The sequence below is a fragment of the Urtica dioica genome, chromosome 1 (genome assembly GCF_054948205.1).
Source record: "Urtica dioica subsp. dioica isolate 48M chromosome 1, U.dioica_male_clone48M_v1_H2, whole genome shotgun sequence".
NCBI lineage: Eukaryota > Viridiplantae > Streptophyta > Magnoliopsida > Rosales > Urticaceae > Urtica > Urtica dioica.
This window is the reverse complement of record NC_142756.1, coordinates 7,329,169-7,345,553: the sequence shown is the minus strand read 5'-3', so window position 1 is coordinate 7,345,553 and position 16,385 is coordinate 7,329,169. Positions and strand designations below refer to the sequence as shown.

The following is a 16,385-nucleotide window of genomic DNA, read 5'->3' as shown; positions in this document are numbered from 1 at the left end:
AACGATAGGACGTAAATCCACACGATTATGAAGTAAAGAGGTAAGCTCACAATTGTAGTATCGTGACTCACGACCCGATGGACCATTGAGTCCTAAAGATACAAGAACATGATGGTAGAACCATTTTGACCTCATCCAAGAACCAACGAGTGGAAGATGCCACATTTGTGTAATAGTGGTGACGACCTCATCATCTCAACTCCAAAAACAAAAAATAGACTTTAGCTAATGTTACGCCGTCATTTCAAACTCTCAGAGTGAAAACGACTAGACGTGCCTCAAACCCTCTAGTGTTTATTATGATCAATCGATTCGTACCTTCTTTTCCAACTTAATACCGCGAATATATTAATTAAATTTCAGCATAGCCAATAATAGGCGATAGAAATATTGTTGCAAACTATAATAGGTTCCGAAATCCAAAGATTATAAAAATAAAAATAAAAAAGCCTTGAGCTAAGCGCCGCAAAGTTTTTCAACAGCATAATAAGCACCAAGAAAATAATCTGAATATCTCATAGAACTACAAAAAGGGCAAGCAAATGACATGTTTCTTTAAGAGGCCAGAGAAGGAGCTCCACTAACAATCTGATGAAACAAGCAAAACTGTGGACAATGATATGAGAAAGCAAGCAAGAGAGGTTACATAAAGAGGTTGGGCCTGGTGGCCTTGTAGGTGGTCTTGAGCTTCCTGGTGGGAGGCCTGATCTTCTTGTAAACCAGAGGGAACTTGATTTTCGAGTTGTGGAACTGCTTTGTGCTCTCTCTCTTGCACAGCTTCGCCGGCACCGTCGCGGTCTTGATGATCTGAATGCACGGGAATCGCACTCTGTGCCGCGACGCCATCTCCGTGTACATGGCCTCCACCGCTCCATTCAGGGTCGTGTCTCTGTACTCCTTGTACATATTATGGTACCCTGTTCGGCTCTGGTACCGAAGCCAAATCCCATAGTTGTCGATCTTTGTCGGGTTCTTCTCGAAGATCTGCATGTACACCCAGTCAGTCACCTTTAGATATCTCGAGCGACCTCGTGATGCATAGTGCAACAAAACTGCAATCTTACTTATTACTTGCTCTTTCACTATAAAATCCACTACTTATTATTATCCAAATCTACTAGATCACACATCTCATCTACCGAGAAACACTTATTGTTGTCAAAATACTTTTGACATTTTCTGTAGCAATAGTGTCACTTCAAAAAATGTGTATATTGATTTGGTTTAAACTACATAACTTGTCCAGCTGCACTTAGATAAGGACTGAAATTTCGAAGCTTTTTTATGATATCAGAGGCAATCAAATTTGACAAAGCATAGAGATTGAGAGTGGTACTAAAATCCAAGCATGATCTGAAACTGTAAGTGCATATGCCTAATCGCAAAACTAAACCAAAACAACGAGAATATAAAAAAATCGCTGATTCAGAGTTCAGACAGACTTGTATTGCTAAAGAATTACCTCATTGATGGCCAACATCTGCCCATTGCTCTTCTTGACCTTCTTCAACTTCCTCAGAAAGTACCTACACAAGAACAGCAAAACCCAATTACAAATTCTTCACCTCAAAAATGAAATTTAATTAGGCAAATCGATATAAATCAAATTGCGAATTGATTCATTCATCGCATTACACGATATAAGTCATACCAGAACTTGGACTTGGCACGGACTTCATTGGTGGCCCAGAGCTTCATTCTGTAGATCTTGGGATGCTCATCGGTCTCCGTGGGAAGTCCTCTCCCAACCACCTGGTACTGATGGAACTGTTTTCACCACCAAAAACCACTCCATCAGAATCAAAACCCATCGCTAATCAAGTTACAAACAAACAAAGAAAGTGTCTATACCCTGAAAACACCCATTTTTCGAAGCCGACGAAGGTCTCTGTGCTGCTTGGCCGAGTGAAAGAAAAAACCCTAATTTTTTGTTTCGCGTCATGTCGATTTATATCTCATTGGGCCGTCTTCTTTACTCTTTCAGGCCCGATTGAAATTCCATTAAACCGTATGTCGTTTAAGCCCCCATACGACACCATTTGTTTACCAAATAAAAAAGTCCTCGAATACAAATAAAATTTTTACAGAATTTTTTTATCATTTATAGCACACTTTACTTTTAGCCATTAAATATATATTTTTTTGTTAAACATCTGTCCTCATATATATATATATATATATATATATATATATATATATATATATATATATATATATATATATATATATATCCATAACATAATTAATAAGAGACAATGTCTCTTCAACTTTAAACCTGGTTCCGTCACGTGGCGCTGCCAAACGACGACACGTGGCGGAACTTTTTTTTTTTTTTAACTTTTTGCCTTTTGCCTTCCGTTTTTTTTTTTTTTTTTTGCCTTCCAATTTTGATTTTTTTCCCTTCCAATTTTGATTTTTTTTTCTTACAAACATCAATATATTTTGTATAATTTTTTTATGTATCCATAACATAATTAATAAGAGGCAATGTCTCTTCAACTTTAAACCTGGTTCCGCCACGTGGCGCCGCCAAACGGCGACACGTGGCAGAACTTCTTTTTTTTTTTAACTTTTTGCCTTTTGCCTTCCGATTTTTTTTTTTTTTTGCCTTCCAATTTTGATTTTTTTCCCTTCCAATTTTTTTTTTTTTTCCTTACAAACATCCATATATTTTGTATAATTTTTTTTATGTATATTATAATCATAATTACTAATTCTATATCAATAACATATATTATCATTTATTTTTTTTCCGACCTTTAATTTTTTTTCCCTCTCTCATCAATATATTTTGTATATATTTTTATTTTAACTTGAATCCTGGTGCCGTCAGGCGACGACACGTGGAGGCCATTGTTTTTTGCCTTCCGATTTTGATTTTGATTTTTTTTTTTGCCATCCAATTTTGATTTTTTTTTTTGCCTTCCAAACATCAATATATTTTGTATATTTTTTTAATGTATATTATAATCATAATTACTAATACTATATTATACTATATCAATAACATTATCGTTTATTTTTTTTCCCCGAGCTTTAGTTTTTTTTCCCTCTCTCATCAATATATTTTGTATATCTTTTTATTTATATTATTTTCTTTTTTCTCCCTCTTTCATCAATATATTTTGTATAATTTTTTTATGTATATTATAATCATAGTTACTAATACTATATTATATTATATTAATAACATACATTATTTTGAGTATATGTTATTATATATCTATAACATAGTTAATAAGGAGCAACTCCTCCCCCACATGCATCCTAGGGCCGTCACGTGGCCCTTTTTTTTTCCTTTTTTTTTCAGCCTTCAATTTTTTTTTTTTCATCTTTCATCAATATATTTTGTATAATTTTTTTTCCTCCCTCTCTTATCAATATATTTTGTATAATTTTTTTATGTATATTATATTTAATACAGTTAAAAATCTTCGACTTTCTCTATTTTATTTATTTTTCTTTTACATATATATATGAGGACAATATTTGGTGGTTGACTTGAGCTATCACATTTGACCCAGACGTGTCACGTGACATTATATTATATCATTCCACTTTTAAATCAAATTGAAATACAAATGTTTATTTCATTATAAAGCACCAACACGAATCTATAGAATTTACATATCCGAAATTAACGTTTAAAAAAAACACACACACACAGACAATCAAACACAAACATAGAGTTTTTTCAACAAAAAAAAAAAAAAAACAAAACAAAACAAAACAAACAAACATAGAGCACTACAACACACCAAACCCCATGACTGAATGACTAAAGTACCAACACACTGCAAAATCTAGTCGCGTACTTTATAACAATTTCATACTGTTCATCAAGGATAAGCTTCGATGAGTGACCTTGCTCCCAATATTGGACTTATTTTCCAGTGACTAAACCCAGCACCGTAGAACAAACTTTCCCATTCCTTTTTGTTACGCTCTTTGCCGGTGAGATTGACCATCATCAACATATCAAAGCACACTTGCAATTCGACTGACTTCTCTTCATCATCAATCACCATGTCTACTATTATCACTTTTCCTCCTTTATCTTTGCACCAATCAATTGCTACTCGGCAGTTTTTTAATATAATTAGAGCCTCTTCATCGCTCCAATCATGGAGAATCCACTAATTCAAGAACACACATATATTAATATATTGCTGTTATTGATTCATTTGAGTAAAATAGTGTAATTAAGTATATTAATCCTGATCATGTGCTTCCAAATTAAAGACATTTGGATCAAATTAGCTCTCCACTTTTCCAAACGCCACCATATAATAATGCTCAATAAATAATTGAATGCTAAAATATTTTAGTAAATTCGATACTGGCCTTGTTAATATTAAAAAATAATTACAAAATGGCTTTTTAAGTTACAAGAAAAAATCATCCCCGAAAACAAAAAAAATTGCACGAGAATTTTTTTTAAAAAAAAAAAAGTATGTTTTCATCTTCTATTGATCTATAATTCAATCTGATAAACTAAAAAAAATAATAATAATAACAATAATTGGAACTTATTGTTATGTCGTCTAGTTGTTATATTCCTAATTGAAACTTCTAGTTCCCTCAAATACTAAAATAATTATCGTTTGAACATTATTAAAAAAATTAACCATAGCCTTTTTTGTTGTTTTAAAAAAAAAAAACCATTATCATTATTTTTCACCTTGGCCAGTTTCTCTTTCTAAACTCAAACCTTCAAAAATTCATAACTTATCTGAGCCACTATTTTTTTTACAAACTTGGTATCTAAATAAATCTGATATGATTATTTTGAATCAGTACTATTGATACCCATCAAATTTGATTATACGCTGCCAGTAATATTTTTTTATTTTTATAAATTGTTGGTATTGATCTATTGACAATGGTTTTATATATATGATCTGGTTATATATGTATATACACATATATATTATATAAAACTACTACTTTATTGATTGATCAAGTGGTACTCGACTATTTCTTTTTCAATTAATTTCTTAAACACAAAACCTGTGAATTAAAACATTGTTGATAACAGAAAAAGTAATGAGTTTTAATAATATAAATCATCGGTTACGAAACTTACGAAGAGAGCTTGTAAACTAAAACTACGTTTCACATAAACTTATTTTGGCGGTTGAAATTGGCCAGCCTCAAATATAATTAACTCGTCAAAACCATATTACGAGTTGTGGTTTTTGGAAGACTTTTGAGTTTATTTCTTTAAGACATTCTTGAAAATGCATGATAACTAATAATATCGCTCTCTTTTTCTCTAATATCTATCTCTTAACTAATTTTATCTTCCTTTCTTGAAACCAATTGACTTAAAGTTTAAAAAAATTTCAAAATTTGTTAATTATTTAATATTTAATAATTAAACTATTAAGAAACCGGGGTATCAAAGGAAATGCATCAACACACAAAGAAAAGAAAAAAAAAATGTGGTTATCAATAAACGCAGGCCCGGCCCATGCCTTAGGCAACTTAGGCCAATGCCTAAGGCCCCATTAATTTTTGGCAGAAATAAAAGCCCAATTTTAAAACATTAAAAGACTATCGGCCATAGCATATGTGATATGTCATAATCTTTTGAAGGCTTCTTAAAAAAAAAACTTGTGATGGTCCAATATTTGACTTTCAACTATCTGTAGTAGTGTGTACGATGACTATCACTTATACTACTAATAAATAATAATGGACCTTTGTTTACAAGAAATACAAAGCCAATTTTGAAGTGAAAGTGTAAAAAAAATAGCATATCTCAAAGGTCATATTTTTTTTTTTTGGTAACCTTGCTTGTGTGTGCCACTGAAGAAAAAAAAAAAAGTAGGGAATTGAAATTTTCCAAAAGCTTGGAAAAGAAAGAGAGCTGTGATTTTTCCACAAATTTGGGGAAACAAAAGAAAAATCATGTTTATATTTTATTTTCTTAAAAGTCTAATTTTTTGGGTTTTCTTTTCTTAGAGAGCTGTGGTTAGTTAAATTATATCTTTTTATTTGTGTCTTATTTTTTTCCTTTATGAGCCGTGAGAACATAAAATAATAATTATAGCTGAAGATTATAATTTTTTTTAAATGTATCATCGTTTCTTTGATACTCTTTTTAAGAATGCCTAAATTTGTGTTCTCGCCTAAGACCTCAATATGTATTAGGCCGGCCCTGAATAAACGCCGACACCTTGTGCTAAAATATTTCCTGCATTACATCATCTTCATCTTTCCATTTTATTTGTTATAACAAAAGGTAATTTAATGAAAGTGCAACCTATCCATACCTTGAGTAAAACCGCATTGGCACAAGGTACGAGCTTAAACATGTCTCCTCCGACAAAGTTCAAGTTCGCCGTTCCCTTCAAGTCGCAAACGAGATAAGGAAGATCAAGAACCGTGCATTTGGTCTCGGGAAACGCCTCGGCTATCTCCCTTGCCATGACTCCCGTCCCACCGCCCACGTCGACCAAAGACTCCAAGCCCTCGAACGCGTGCTTGCACCGCCCCAAAACAATCTCCGCCACCACACGGGAATCTATCGCCATTGATCCCGCGAACGTGTCGCCGAACTCCTTTTCTCGGCCCATACACTCCCACAAATTCGCTCCGTTGGTTATCTCGAAAGGCGTTGCGCCATTGTCGCCCTTCAGCCACGTGGCCAGGGATTGCCAAGGCGCGACGAGGAGCGGATTGAGTTGAGAGAGCAGAAGCGGCGATGCCCTAAGAGGGTTGTCCTTCAAGAGGAGGCGAGAGACGGGTGTGAGAGAGTAACCTTCTTCTTGTTGGTCGAGTTTGTGGGCGGCGAAGAAGCCGAAGTGGACGAGGATTCGCATGAGACGAGGAACGAATTGGGCTTTCGAGGGGTTGATGGGAAGTTGAGAAATGAGTTTGGAGAGAAGGATGGGTTGGCCATCATGGCTGTTTTTGTTGATTATGTCCGGGATTCCTAACTCGACGGCACATTTTAGTGTCATGGGTTTGATGTAGCTGAATGTACAACTCCAAATAAGCTCATGAGCTTGGAGAATCTCATTCATGCTAACTACATTGATGTCCATTATTTGTTAACGAGAGAGAGAGAGAGAGAGAGAGAGAGAGAGAGAGAGAGAGAGAGAGAGAGAGAGAGAGAGAGAGAGAGAGACTTGTACAATCTTCGGTGTAGAGCATTTTTTGTCGACAGATTTAGTTATAAACAAAAGAGAAGTTTAAATTGTTGGAAAAATAATTGTGGAAAAGTGACTACTTGCAACTATTCAAGACAAAATCTGGAAAAGCTAGCAAAATCACCAAAGCACCATAAGGTAGAGCTTATTAATGTGTTTTTTGTTACAATGGCTTATCTTTTTGTTTATTTATTTAATAATTAAAATGGCCTTTCAATTGACGCGTCTATGATTTTATTAAAATATTATACCGTACGAAGTAGAGCAGTTCAATAATATATGAAGACATTCACTTTTCTAATGATCACTGTTGTTGCACGGTGGTCCTTGAATGTGTATCATTATTATTTTTCCTCCTTTTCTCTGCCCCCAATCCATTGCTTTTTGGCAATTCTTTAATATAATTTGAGCCTCCTCATTGATATGCAAAATCCCACTAACTCAAAAAAGCACATATTAATATACTGATGTAATTTGATTAATCAGAATACACTGAGGCGATTGTATTAGTTGTATAATAACTAAACCTGGGCAAACGACCCGGAAGAACACCGGAATTCTGATTCTTTCCGATCGGGAGAGAGCAGTGGAAGGATTCCTTCCGGTCCTGATGGCCCGCGGAAGGAAGGACTTGCGTACGAGGAGTGGAAGACGATGGAAGCGCACGGAAGTCGTTCCTTCCGGTGCTTCCATCCCAATTCAGCCAATTATTTTTTCTTTCTTTTTTTTTAAAAAAATATTCTGGCCGTTGGATTTGTGGCCGTTGCAAATCCAACGGCCATAAATGAGTCAGAGACGAATTGTAACATTGGAAATCACCCAACATATATAAATTGTAATGTTGATGTATTTTATTTTTTATTTAACTTTTAACCACTCTTTTTCATTCTCCTATAAATATCACCATCATTCATAACATTTATTCACACCTCACAATACAATCTTTTCATACTCTCTTCTACTACTCAAAATCTCATAAAATCTTCTCAAATATTTATATTATCTATTTTTCATATGTATTTCTCATAAATATTTTTCATATGTATTTTTCATAAATATTTTTCATATATATTTTCATAATTATTTTTCATAATAATTTTTCATATGTATTTTTCATAATAATTTTTCATATGTATTTTTCATAAATATCTTTCATATGTAATTTGTATAATTATTTTTCATATGTATTTTTCCTATATAATTTCCAAATATATTTTTAGTATATAGTTTTAATTTGGAAAAAAATGTCAGAATCTCATCGAGCAATTTCTTCTCGTCGAAGTTACTAGGATCTGAAATTGACGAGGAGACCAAAATAGATATGATCTTGGAAACCCTCCCCGAATCTTTCAATACCTTCAAGCTGAACTACTCCATGAACAAGTTAGAGTACACTGTTACCGAGCTAATGAAGGAGTTTCACACTGCTGAAGGTCTCACTAAGAGAAAGAGGAACCAAGGAGAGGCATATGCTCTGAGACAAAGCCTCCGCCTCTGGACCTAAGAAGAGACCTCACAAGGCCGAGAAGAAGAACCAACCTAAGGTTCAAAAGAAGAAGAAGACGCCGAAAAACATTAATGATGTGTCATTTACTTATAATTAAATGTAGATTTTTTGCGGCCTTCTCTTAAGGGAGTAGATTATCATTTCGTTTATAACACCTTTGAATTTTATCAAATCTTAAAAACTTAAATCCTAAACCAAAGACTAATCATAAACTTGTTTCAACTCTTAAAGCATAATGTCTCTACACCATCTCTCAATCATCATTTCCTCAAGTAAACTCGAAAGCGAGGACTACGTAGATTGGAAACGTAACCTCGACATAATTCTTACCATTAACAAGCACAAATGGGTACTCACCACCCTGTGTCCTCCTCTGACGAATGATGATTCGGCTCAAGAGGACAAAGACGCCTTAGCAGCCTGGCTTCGATCCGATGAGATTGCGAGATGCTGTATCTTAGCATCAATGAACAATGTGTTACAACAACAACATCGTGACATCGAGACTGTCGCAGACATGCTCTACAATCTCCATGGGATGTTTGGAGGGCAAGGGTGTCAGGCCAGACAACAAGCAGTCAGACAGTTTATGAATTGTCGCATGAAGGCTGGGACTCCTGTCAGGGACCATAGAAACTCTCAAGACATAAGCTGTGATTAGCATGATAGTAGCCTTTTAGCGAATGCGTTAAAGAGCGCGGTAACATGATCCAGTGTCCACGATCACTTCAGGATTTAGATCAAGTCTCACTGTGACCATCATAGCAACCCCAGTTTGTGTATCGTAACGGTACTTAAACGACCCATCCACAACCAAAGGCTGTCCGAGTCGTGCACTTACCACAAATGCAGAATGCTCGCACATCGTGATCAAATTTCACTAGTGTTCCGCATATATGACTTTAGATACAGCTATCCAGGCATGTATCAGTCATCGACCATGTTTTAGCTCACTGTCCGAACTCATGTGCTCAACACGTGACTCAGTTTAATACGGGACTACGGATGATAGTTGCTATTCATTCTGATATTCAATATAGTGTGATATCATTGAACATATTTTTAAGAACTTTTATTCGCCTGTTTCTATTACTTGATTATTACATAATGTATCCTTATTGGTCGTGAACCTTCGAGGGTTTATTGAAACACTTATGAGTTACTTAAAATTCAATGTGGTTTATCATCCGTCAATTGGAAGCTCAAACATGCAGGTTGTGTTTTCCGATTGTAATCTTAAATCATTGTTCTCTTGAAATTTCATCTTTCGTTGTTATAAAAATTTATGATATTTATATTATTGAGTGATATATTATTTTACAATAGAAAAGTATGAGCTACTGTTTATATATATATATATATATATATATATATATATATATATATATATATATATATATATAAACCGTCCGCAAATCCTATGACATCATGGAAAGTTTTAAACTAATGATAAAAAAAAAATACCGATTATTGAATGGCCATTTATTCGATTTTGTCAAACCTTGCGTGTATCCCCAATGATTTGCATTATAGACACCAACTTATAATGTCAAAATAAACACCTCCGTACAAATACATATTTATCCATAACATAGTTAATAAGAGACAATGCCTCTCTAACATAGTTATTTTAGGGAGCCTTCCGGTTTGTTTGTTTTTTTTTTTTTTTTTTTTTTGCCCTTCCAAATATCAATATATTTTGTATAATTTTTTTATGTATATTATAATCATAATTACCAATACTATATCAATAACATATATTATCATTTTTTTCCCGATCTTTAATTTTTTTTCCCCTCTCTCATCAATATATTTTGTATATATTTTTATTTCAACTTGAATCCTGGTGTCGCCAGGCAACGACACGTGGAATCCATTTTTTTTCCCTTCCGGTTTTGATTTTTTTTTACTTCCGATTTTGATTTTTTTTCTTTCCAATTTGATTTTTTTTATTTTTTTTTATGTATATTATAATCATAATTATTAATAATATATTATATTATATCAATAACATATATTATCATTTATTTTTTTCCGACCTTGTAATTTTTTTCCCTCTCTCATCAATATATTTTGTATATATATTTTTTTCGAACTTGAATCTTGGTCTGCCAAGCAGCGACACGTTGAAGCCATTTTTTTTTCCTTCCAATTTTGATTTTTTTTTTTTACTTCCGATTTTGATTTTTTTTTTTTGCTTTCCAATTTTGATTTTTTTTCCATTCCAAACATCAATATATTTTGTATGTTTTTTTTATGTATATTATAATCATAATACTAATACTATATTATACTATATCAATAACATATGTTATCGTTTATTTTTTTTCCCGACCTTTAATTTTTTTCTCCTCTCTCATCAATATATTTTGTATATATTTTTATTTCAACTTGAATTCTGGTGTCGCTAGGCAGCGACACGTGGAACCATTTTTTTTCCCTTCCGGTTTTGATTCTTTTTTTACTCCCGATTTTGAATTTTTTTTTCCTTCTTTCATAAATATATTTTGTATAATTTTTGTATGTATATTAATTTTTTTCCTCCCTCTGTTATCAATATATTTTGTATAATTTTTTTTATGTATATTATATTTAATACAATTAAAAGTCTAAACTTACTTTATTTTACTTATTTTTCTTTTTAATTTTTTTTTTTAAATATTGCTGACTCGCGCGTAGCGCGTTTTTTCAACTAGTACTACAAGAAAATGATGCATTGGATGACATATATTTATATACCAACTTATGTGCGTGTGTAGATTCTTATGTATGTGAAGTTTCTCGGGGGAAATCTATTGGCTAGATTCAAATTTGTGACGAGCGAAAGATAAATTATTACTCAATAATTTCAAGCCCTTAACTTGTTGGGATTATCGTAGTCATTGAAAGATTCTTGGTTTCGCATAAGAAGGTATCGATAAAAATATTAATTCTTAAGGGTCAAATCAATAATTTTTTTTGAGGAAATAATCCATAATTATAATAAATAAAAGATGGAAATACTATATATAGTTATATACATATGACTATATGAGTGTGTCATTCGTCTATGTACAATGCACAAACATAGACCTTCTAATTTTATAATATAAATTTAACACTGCCGCAGCTTAAACTTTTACTAATACTCGATTGTCAGTATCACCAATGGTAATGGCGACAGTTTTTTATTTTATTTAAAAAAAGAAAAGAAAAAAGAAACCATTAGTTACAACTTACAACATTTGGGGTTTCTTGCTTCACGCAAAACAATTGATACAATGGAATGTGAGAAGGATGAGGATAAATTTGATTTTAATTAAGTGATATGCGTGATGTTTAGTAAAGAGGAAATAAACGAAATTATTTGGAAATTTGGAGGTTATATATTGGATGGAAATAAAAAGTAAAGATTTTTTTTTTTTTTTTTGGTTTATGCAGATATACTCTAAATTAAGTTAATCATTTTATCCTTTAAAACAAAATTAAGTTATTATGTGACTCTAAAGTCAGATATACCAAACAAAATGAAGTTAGTCCTTTTACTCTTTTCAATTTTTTCTCCTCATAAAATAATTCGTCTATTCACATTTACTTCATTTAGCAATATTAGAAATGTTTGATATCATTGCAAGATTATCATCTAGTTAATGATATTAAAAAGGTTAACATTGATAGGAACTCGGAAAACGTTTGTGAACTAGTAGGCCTAAAACATTATTTTTAAGCTTTGTTTATGTAAGTGTGTGAGGTCTCAACACCAAAGATAATGGAATCACTGAACATTCACATTTGAAATTAAACTCTAACTTGGTTTTGACACAAATTCCTTGTATGTCCGAAAATTTAGCTTCAGAGTTCAGACCAAAGCTTGTTTCTAAGGGCCAACAAAAAAAACATTATCAATGAAGTCTAGCCTAAAAAAATGAGATATCCAAATCTCAATTAAGAACATTACAAATACTGTTGATCAATGATAAATATCGTCACTGAATATAATCAGTTCAACATATAACCTTTCCAAATAATTTAGCATCTTTTCACTATTTTCATATATACAGAAATTTTTTTAACTATGAAATAAATATATTTTGCTATTTTGAGGATATACACAAAGATCGCTTACATGAAGGAAGTAATGCCACTATAATTAGGTTGTCCTGACAACAGACTAACAATATGTTGCGGCGATTACTACAATTTTTTAATGGATGCTTAATTATTTCGTTTAGCACTGTTGTTTCAAATCCTCAAACTGCCAGCAAACATATTTTAGTCTACGGCTACAATTAAGTTTAAAATACATATACAGAAAATAATGTTATTTGCTGGTCCAATTTAATTGGTAGTCTCTATTTGACTTTTAAATTTTAATGTCCACTTTCCATGTGCGCCTACTTGTCTATACTATTCTATACACAAACATTGACATAACGTTCAGATTCTAAACTGAATTACAGAACAAGAAAATTGCGTATGTTGTGAAGGGACGTAGTTAAATTTTAATGCTTATAGATGGTTTAAAAAGTCACGTTGACGTTGATGTTGATGTTGACGTTGGAGTTGATATTATGAGATTTAAAATGTCATTAACTACACGTAATTGTGGACTTTCAATCCGAACAAAATTCGGCTCACGAATGGACCGGAAATTTTCAGTTTGAATAGTGTCGAAATCTCGACAAAATTGGAATGGAACATTATTCATCTAAAAAATATGACACCGTCTTATTTTGAAAAACAAAATAAAAATATAATATAAAATAAATGATCATGGAACGGTACCAAAATTTTGGGATTTAATAATATGTGTATTACTGATTTGTATCTAAGATTTGAGTGGAGTTCACTCACCAGAATTGGTTACTTCCAACGTATTCTTATTCCTCGTTGCGACAGATATAAAATTGAATATTTATTTACCAAAATCAATGCTATATTGAATGAAAAACTGATGCTTAAAGTGGTGAAAAATACTAATAATTGCGAATGAATCATGAAAGTGTTGTGGTTGAGTGTGCTCTTACAAGAGTCCCACATGAAAAATATATATGGACTTTGTGTGAGCTTATATATCAAATTTGGTCAAAAGAGTTTGAGTTCCCAAGAGTGACTTAATTTTGTAAAAAGGCAAGGACTTAGGGAAGATCAAGTCCATCACATGCGCGGCGCCGCCTTCCGGGTGGGTTGGGCATGGGTCTTCCCCTAATTTTTTTCTTCCAGATTTTATTATTTATTTTAAAATAAAAATATTTATTACTTGGTGTTGTAATTGAGCCTTTATAGCTCGTGTGAAGGCTTAATGGGTTTGTAATCGAGATATTAATGCCCATACATTTTGATTTGAATGTCATTAAGGTGTGTCTTCATGGAGCATTAGTGTGCTAACGGTTTTGTTCAAAGCCTTCATGGAATAGTCTATAAAAGGCATAGTCCATCTCTCATTCAAGACACATCAACACTAGGACAAAAAACGTCATCCGGTGCGACGATTGTCGCACCAAATACCTCATATGTCGCACCTAATAGTTTATTAGGTGCGACTTTACGTGCGACAAAGTCGCACCTAAAAGTCCGTCGCTAATATCATTAGGTGCGACATGTCGCACTTAATAGTCATACATTTAGGTGCGACACTTTCAGGGGAGGACCGGGCTGAGCCGAGGGGGTCACGGGCAGCGGGGACGGACCTGCAGATCGGAGAAAGACAGAAGTGAGAGAGAGAGAGAGACGTACCTTGGAGGAGGACGGCGGGGGAGGACCGGGCTTAGTCGAGTGGGGCGTCGGAGCTGAGAGAGTGAGACAGAGAGAGGGAAAGATGCAGAGAGAGAGATTCGGGCGAGGAAGAAGGACGCTGGGTATTTAAAATACCTTAAAACTATTGGGTGCGACATTGTCGCACCTAATACTCATATTGGGTGCGACAATGTCGCACCGACTATGAAATCACAAAACCAAAAATATTCGAGGGGGAATTTTATGACCGTTTTAAATTTTAAACCCATTAGGTGTGACAAATGTCGCACCGAAACGTATTAGGTGCGACACTTGTCGCACCCAATACCATCAGGTGCGACATATTTATATCAGGTGCGACGTTGTCGCACCGAATACTACTAAACATCAGCGAAATTTTTAGTCACTTGGAGGACTATCTGGTGCGACATGTCGCACATAATATGTACTTAGGTGCGACATGTCGCACCTAATACCTATCCGCACCAGAAATGTGAATTTGTAGTAGTGCAACACCGAACCAAGAGTTCTAAATTTTCTTTCTCCCTCCAGAAATTGTTTTTGTTTTCTTTTGTAGTCCGGTGATAGCTAACAACGGAATGGTTTTATTTCGTCGAAGTCGAGTCTTGTGGTGCCATAGCTCGTCTTGTCCGCCGTTGTATCTTGGGAGCTGGTTGCTCGTCGTTTTTTGCACCTGTGGAAGATCAATAACACTTTAAGGAGACTGTCCAACAGTCCTCGGTCTTTCCTTCCGTTTTCTCTTTTTCGGTTGAGGTTTCCATCCGGTTTTGTTTTTATGTTCTTTTCCATTTTTTTTGTTAATTATCTCTTGTAATTTGCCTAATCATTTTTTACAAATATTTTTTAGAAATATTATTGGCTAATACCGGATACCCTAAATTAAGTACAAATGACATGTAAACAAGTGAGTTTTTTTTTTTTTTTTTTTCAACTTGTGCGGTTAGACTAGTTTACCATGTTTTAGATCTTATTTATTATGCATTTTCTTTATGCTAGTCAGTCGAGTCTACTCTTAAATGTAAAGCGTTTTTTTCACCGAGAGGTTTCTCCAAAACTTCAGGCGCTCAACAATTGGAGAGAAGATGTTGGGTTGGTCGCTGACCACATGCTTTTGAGCTCCCGCCACAAAAGATCACTTAATTTGCGGGTGTCGGGTTTGAGGACGTGATCATCCAGTGGGAGGTTTTGCTTGGGTGAGTGACATCTTTGATTATGTATGAGTTTATTTCCGTTTGAGAAACATTGAGATGTTTCGGAAAATCTCCAGCAAGCCACCTAGTCATGTATGGTTGTTTCAATGGTTCTCAACTGCCACCTTCGACACGTCTAATTAGTTTAGTTATTGTGTCTTTATATTTCGTTGTATTTTTACTCATTAGTAGTGTTTTATTATGAACGAAAATTCTTTAATAAAAAAATATCACATATTGCGTTTTACTAAAGTTTATATATATATATATTTTTGGTGCCAGTCAAACTTATGAATTTATGATGCGGTTAATATTAAGCGGCCGCTAAATAGAAACAATTGCACTAAGAACAATTGCTTTAACAAAAAATTTGTACCAATTTTTTTTTGCAGCATTACTTTATCGCAATTTCTGAATTACGAAAACACCGAGTACTACCCAACCTAGGTACCATCAACTTCTTACGTACCTCCAAGTTACCATCAAACCGAAAGCCCGTTCGACCAAATATCTTCATATGTTCCGAATAATCCACCACCATATTATCCATATACTTATTATACACAACCTCACTATTCACATCAACCTTATTATCCACAATGATTTGTATTTGTATCAATCCTAATTAAGCTTCAATTTGGTATTCCAGTAAGCTCTCCACTTTTCCAACTTCAACCAAATAGGCTATATTACTCAAATACATTTATCGAAAACTTGATGACAAAAATCTGTTACGATAATTATTACAGTGAGAATTTGTAGAAACACGTCGAGCATACTAAAGCTCTAGATTGA

At 33.7% G+C, this 16,385-nt stretch overlaps 2 protein-coding genes across 2 annotated transcripts; both read right to left on the bottom strand.

The window, feature by feature from the left end:
• Nucleotides 1-406: 406 nt before the first annotated feature.
• LOC149406905 (large ribosomal subunit protein eL20) lies at nt 407-1,939 on the bottom strand. The gene is made up of 4 exons (XM_089609781.1): nt 1,852-1,939; nt 1,652-1,767; nt 1,463-1,526; nt 407-984 (listed from the first exon to the last, which is right to left on the bottom strand). Exons 1-4 carry the CDS (start codon nt 1,864-1,866, stop codon nt 643-645), a joined length of 537 nt encoding a protein of 178 aa, XP_089465907.1. The 5' UTR covers nt 1,867-1,939; the 3' UTR covers nt 407-642.
• A 1,793-nt stretch (nt 1,940-3,732) lies between these two features.
• Nucleotides 3,733-7,079, bottom strand: LOC149406904 (putative O-methyltransferase 3). Its single transcript, XM_089609764.1, has 2 exons — nt 6,279-7,079; nt 3,733-4,136 (listed from the first exon to the last, which is right to left on the bottom strand). Exons 1-2 carry the CDS (start codon nt 7,050-7,052, stop codon nt 3,840-3,842), a joined length of 1,071 nt encoding a protein of 356 aa, XP_089465890.1. The 5' UTR covers nt 7,053-7,079; the 3' UTR covers nt 3,733-3,839.
• Between the last annotated feature and the right edge of the window lie 9,306 nt (nt 7,080-16,385).

Excerpts from the sequence above, each read along its gene's own strand:
- LOC149406904 (XM_089609764.1), bottom strand. The coding sequence starts at position 7,052 with ATGGACATCAATGTAGTTAGCATGAATGAGATTCTCCAAGCTCATGAG. Across the intron at positions 4,137-6,278 it reads CCAATGCGGTTTTACTCAAG|TGGATTCTCCATGATTGGAG; the intron begins GTATGGATAGGT and ends TTCTTGAATTAG.
- LOC149406905 (XM_089609781.1), bottom strand. Across the intron at positions 1,527-1,651 it reads CGTGCCAAGTCCAAGTTCTG|GTACTTTCTGAGGAAGTTGA; the intron begins GTATGACTTATA and ends GTTCTTGTGTAG. Across the intron at positions 985-1,462 it reads AGATGTTGGCCATCAATGAG|ATCTTCGAGAAGAACCCGAC; the intron begins GTAATTCTTTAG and ends GTGTACATGCAG.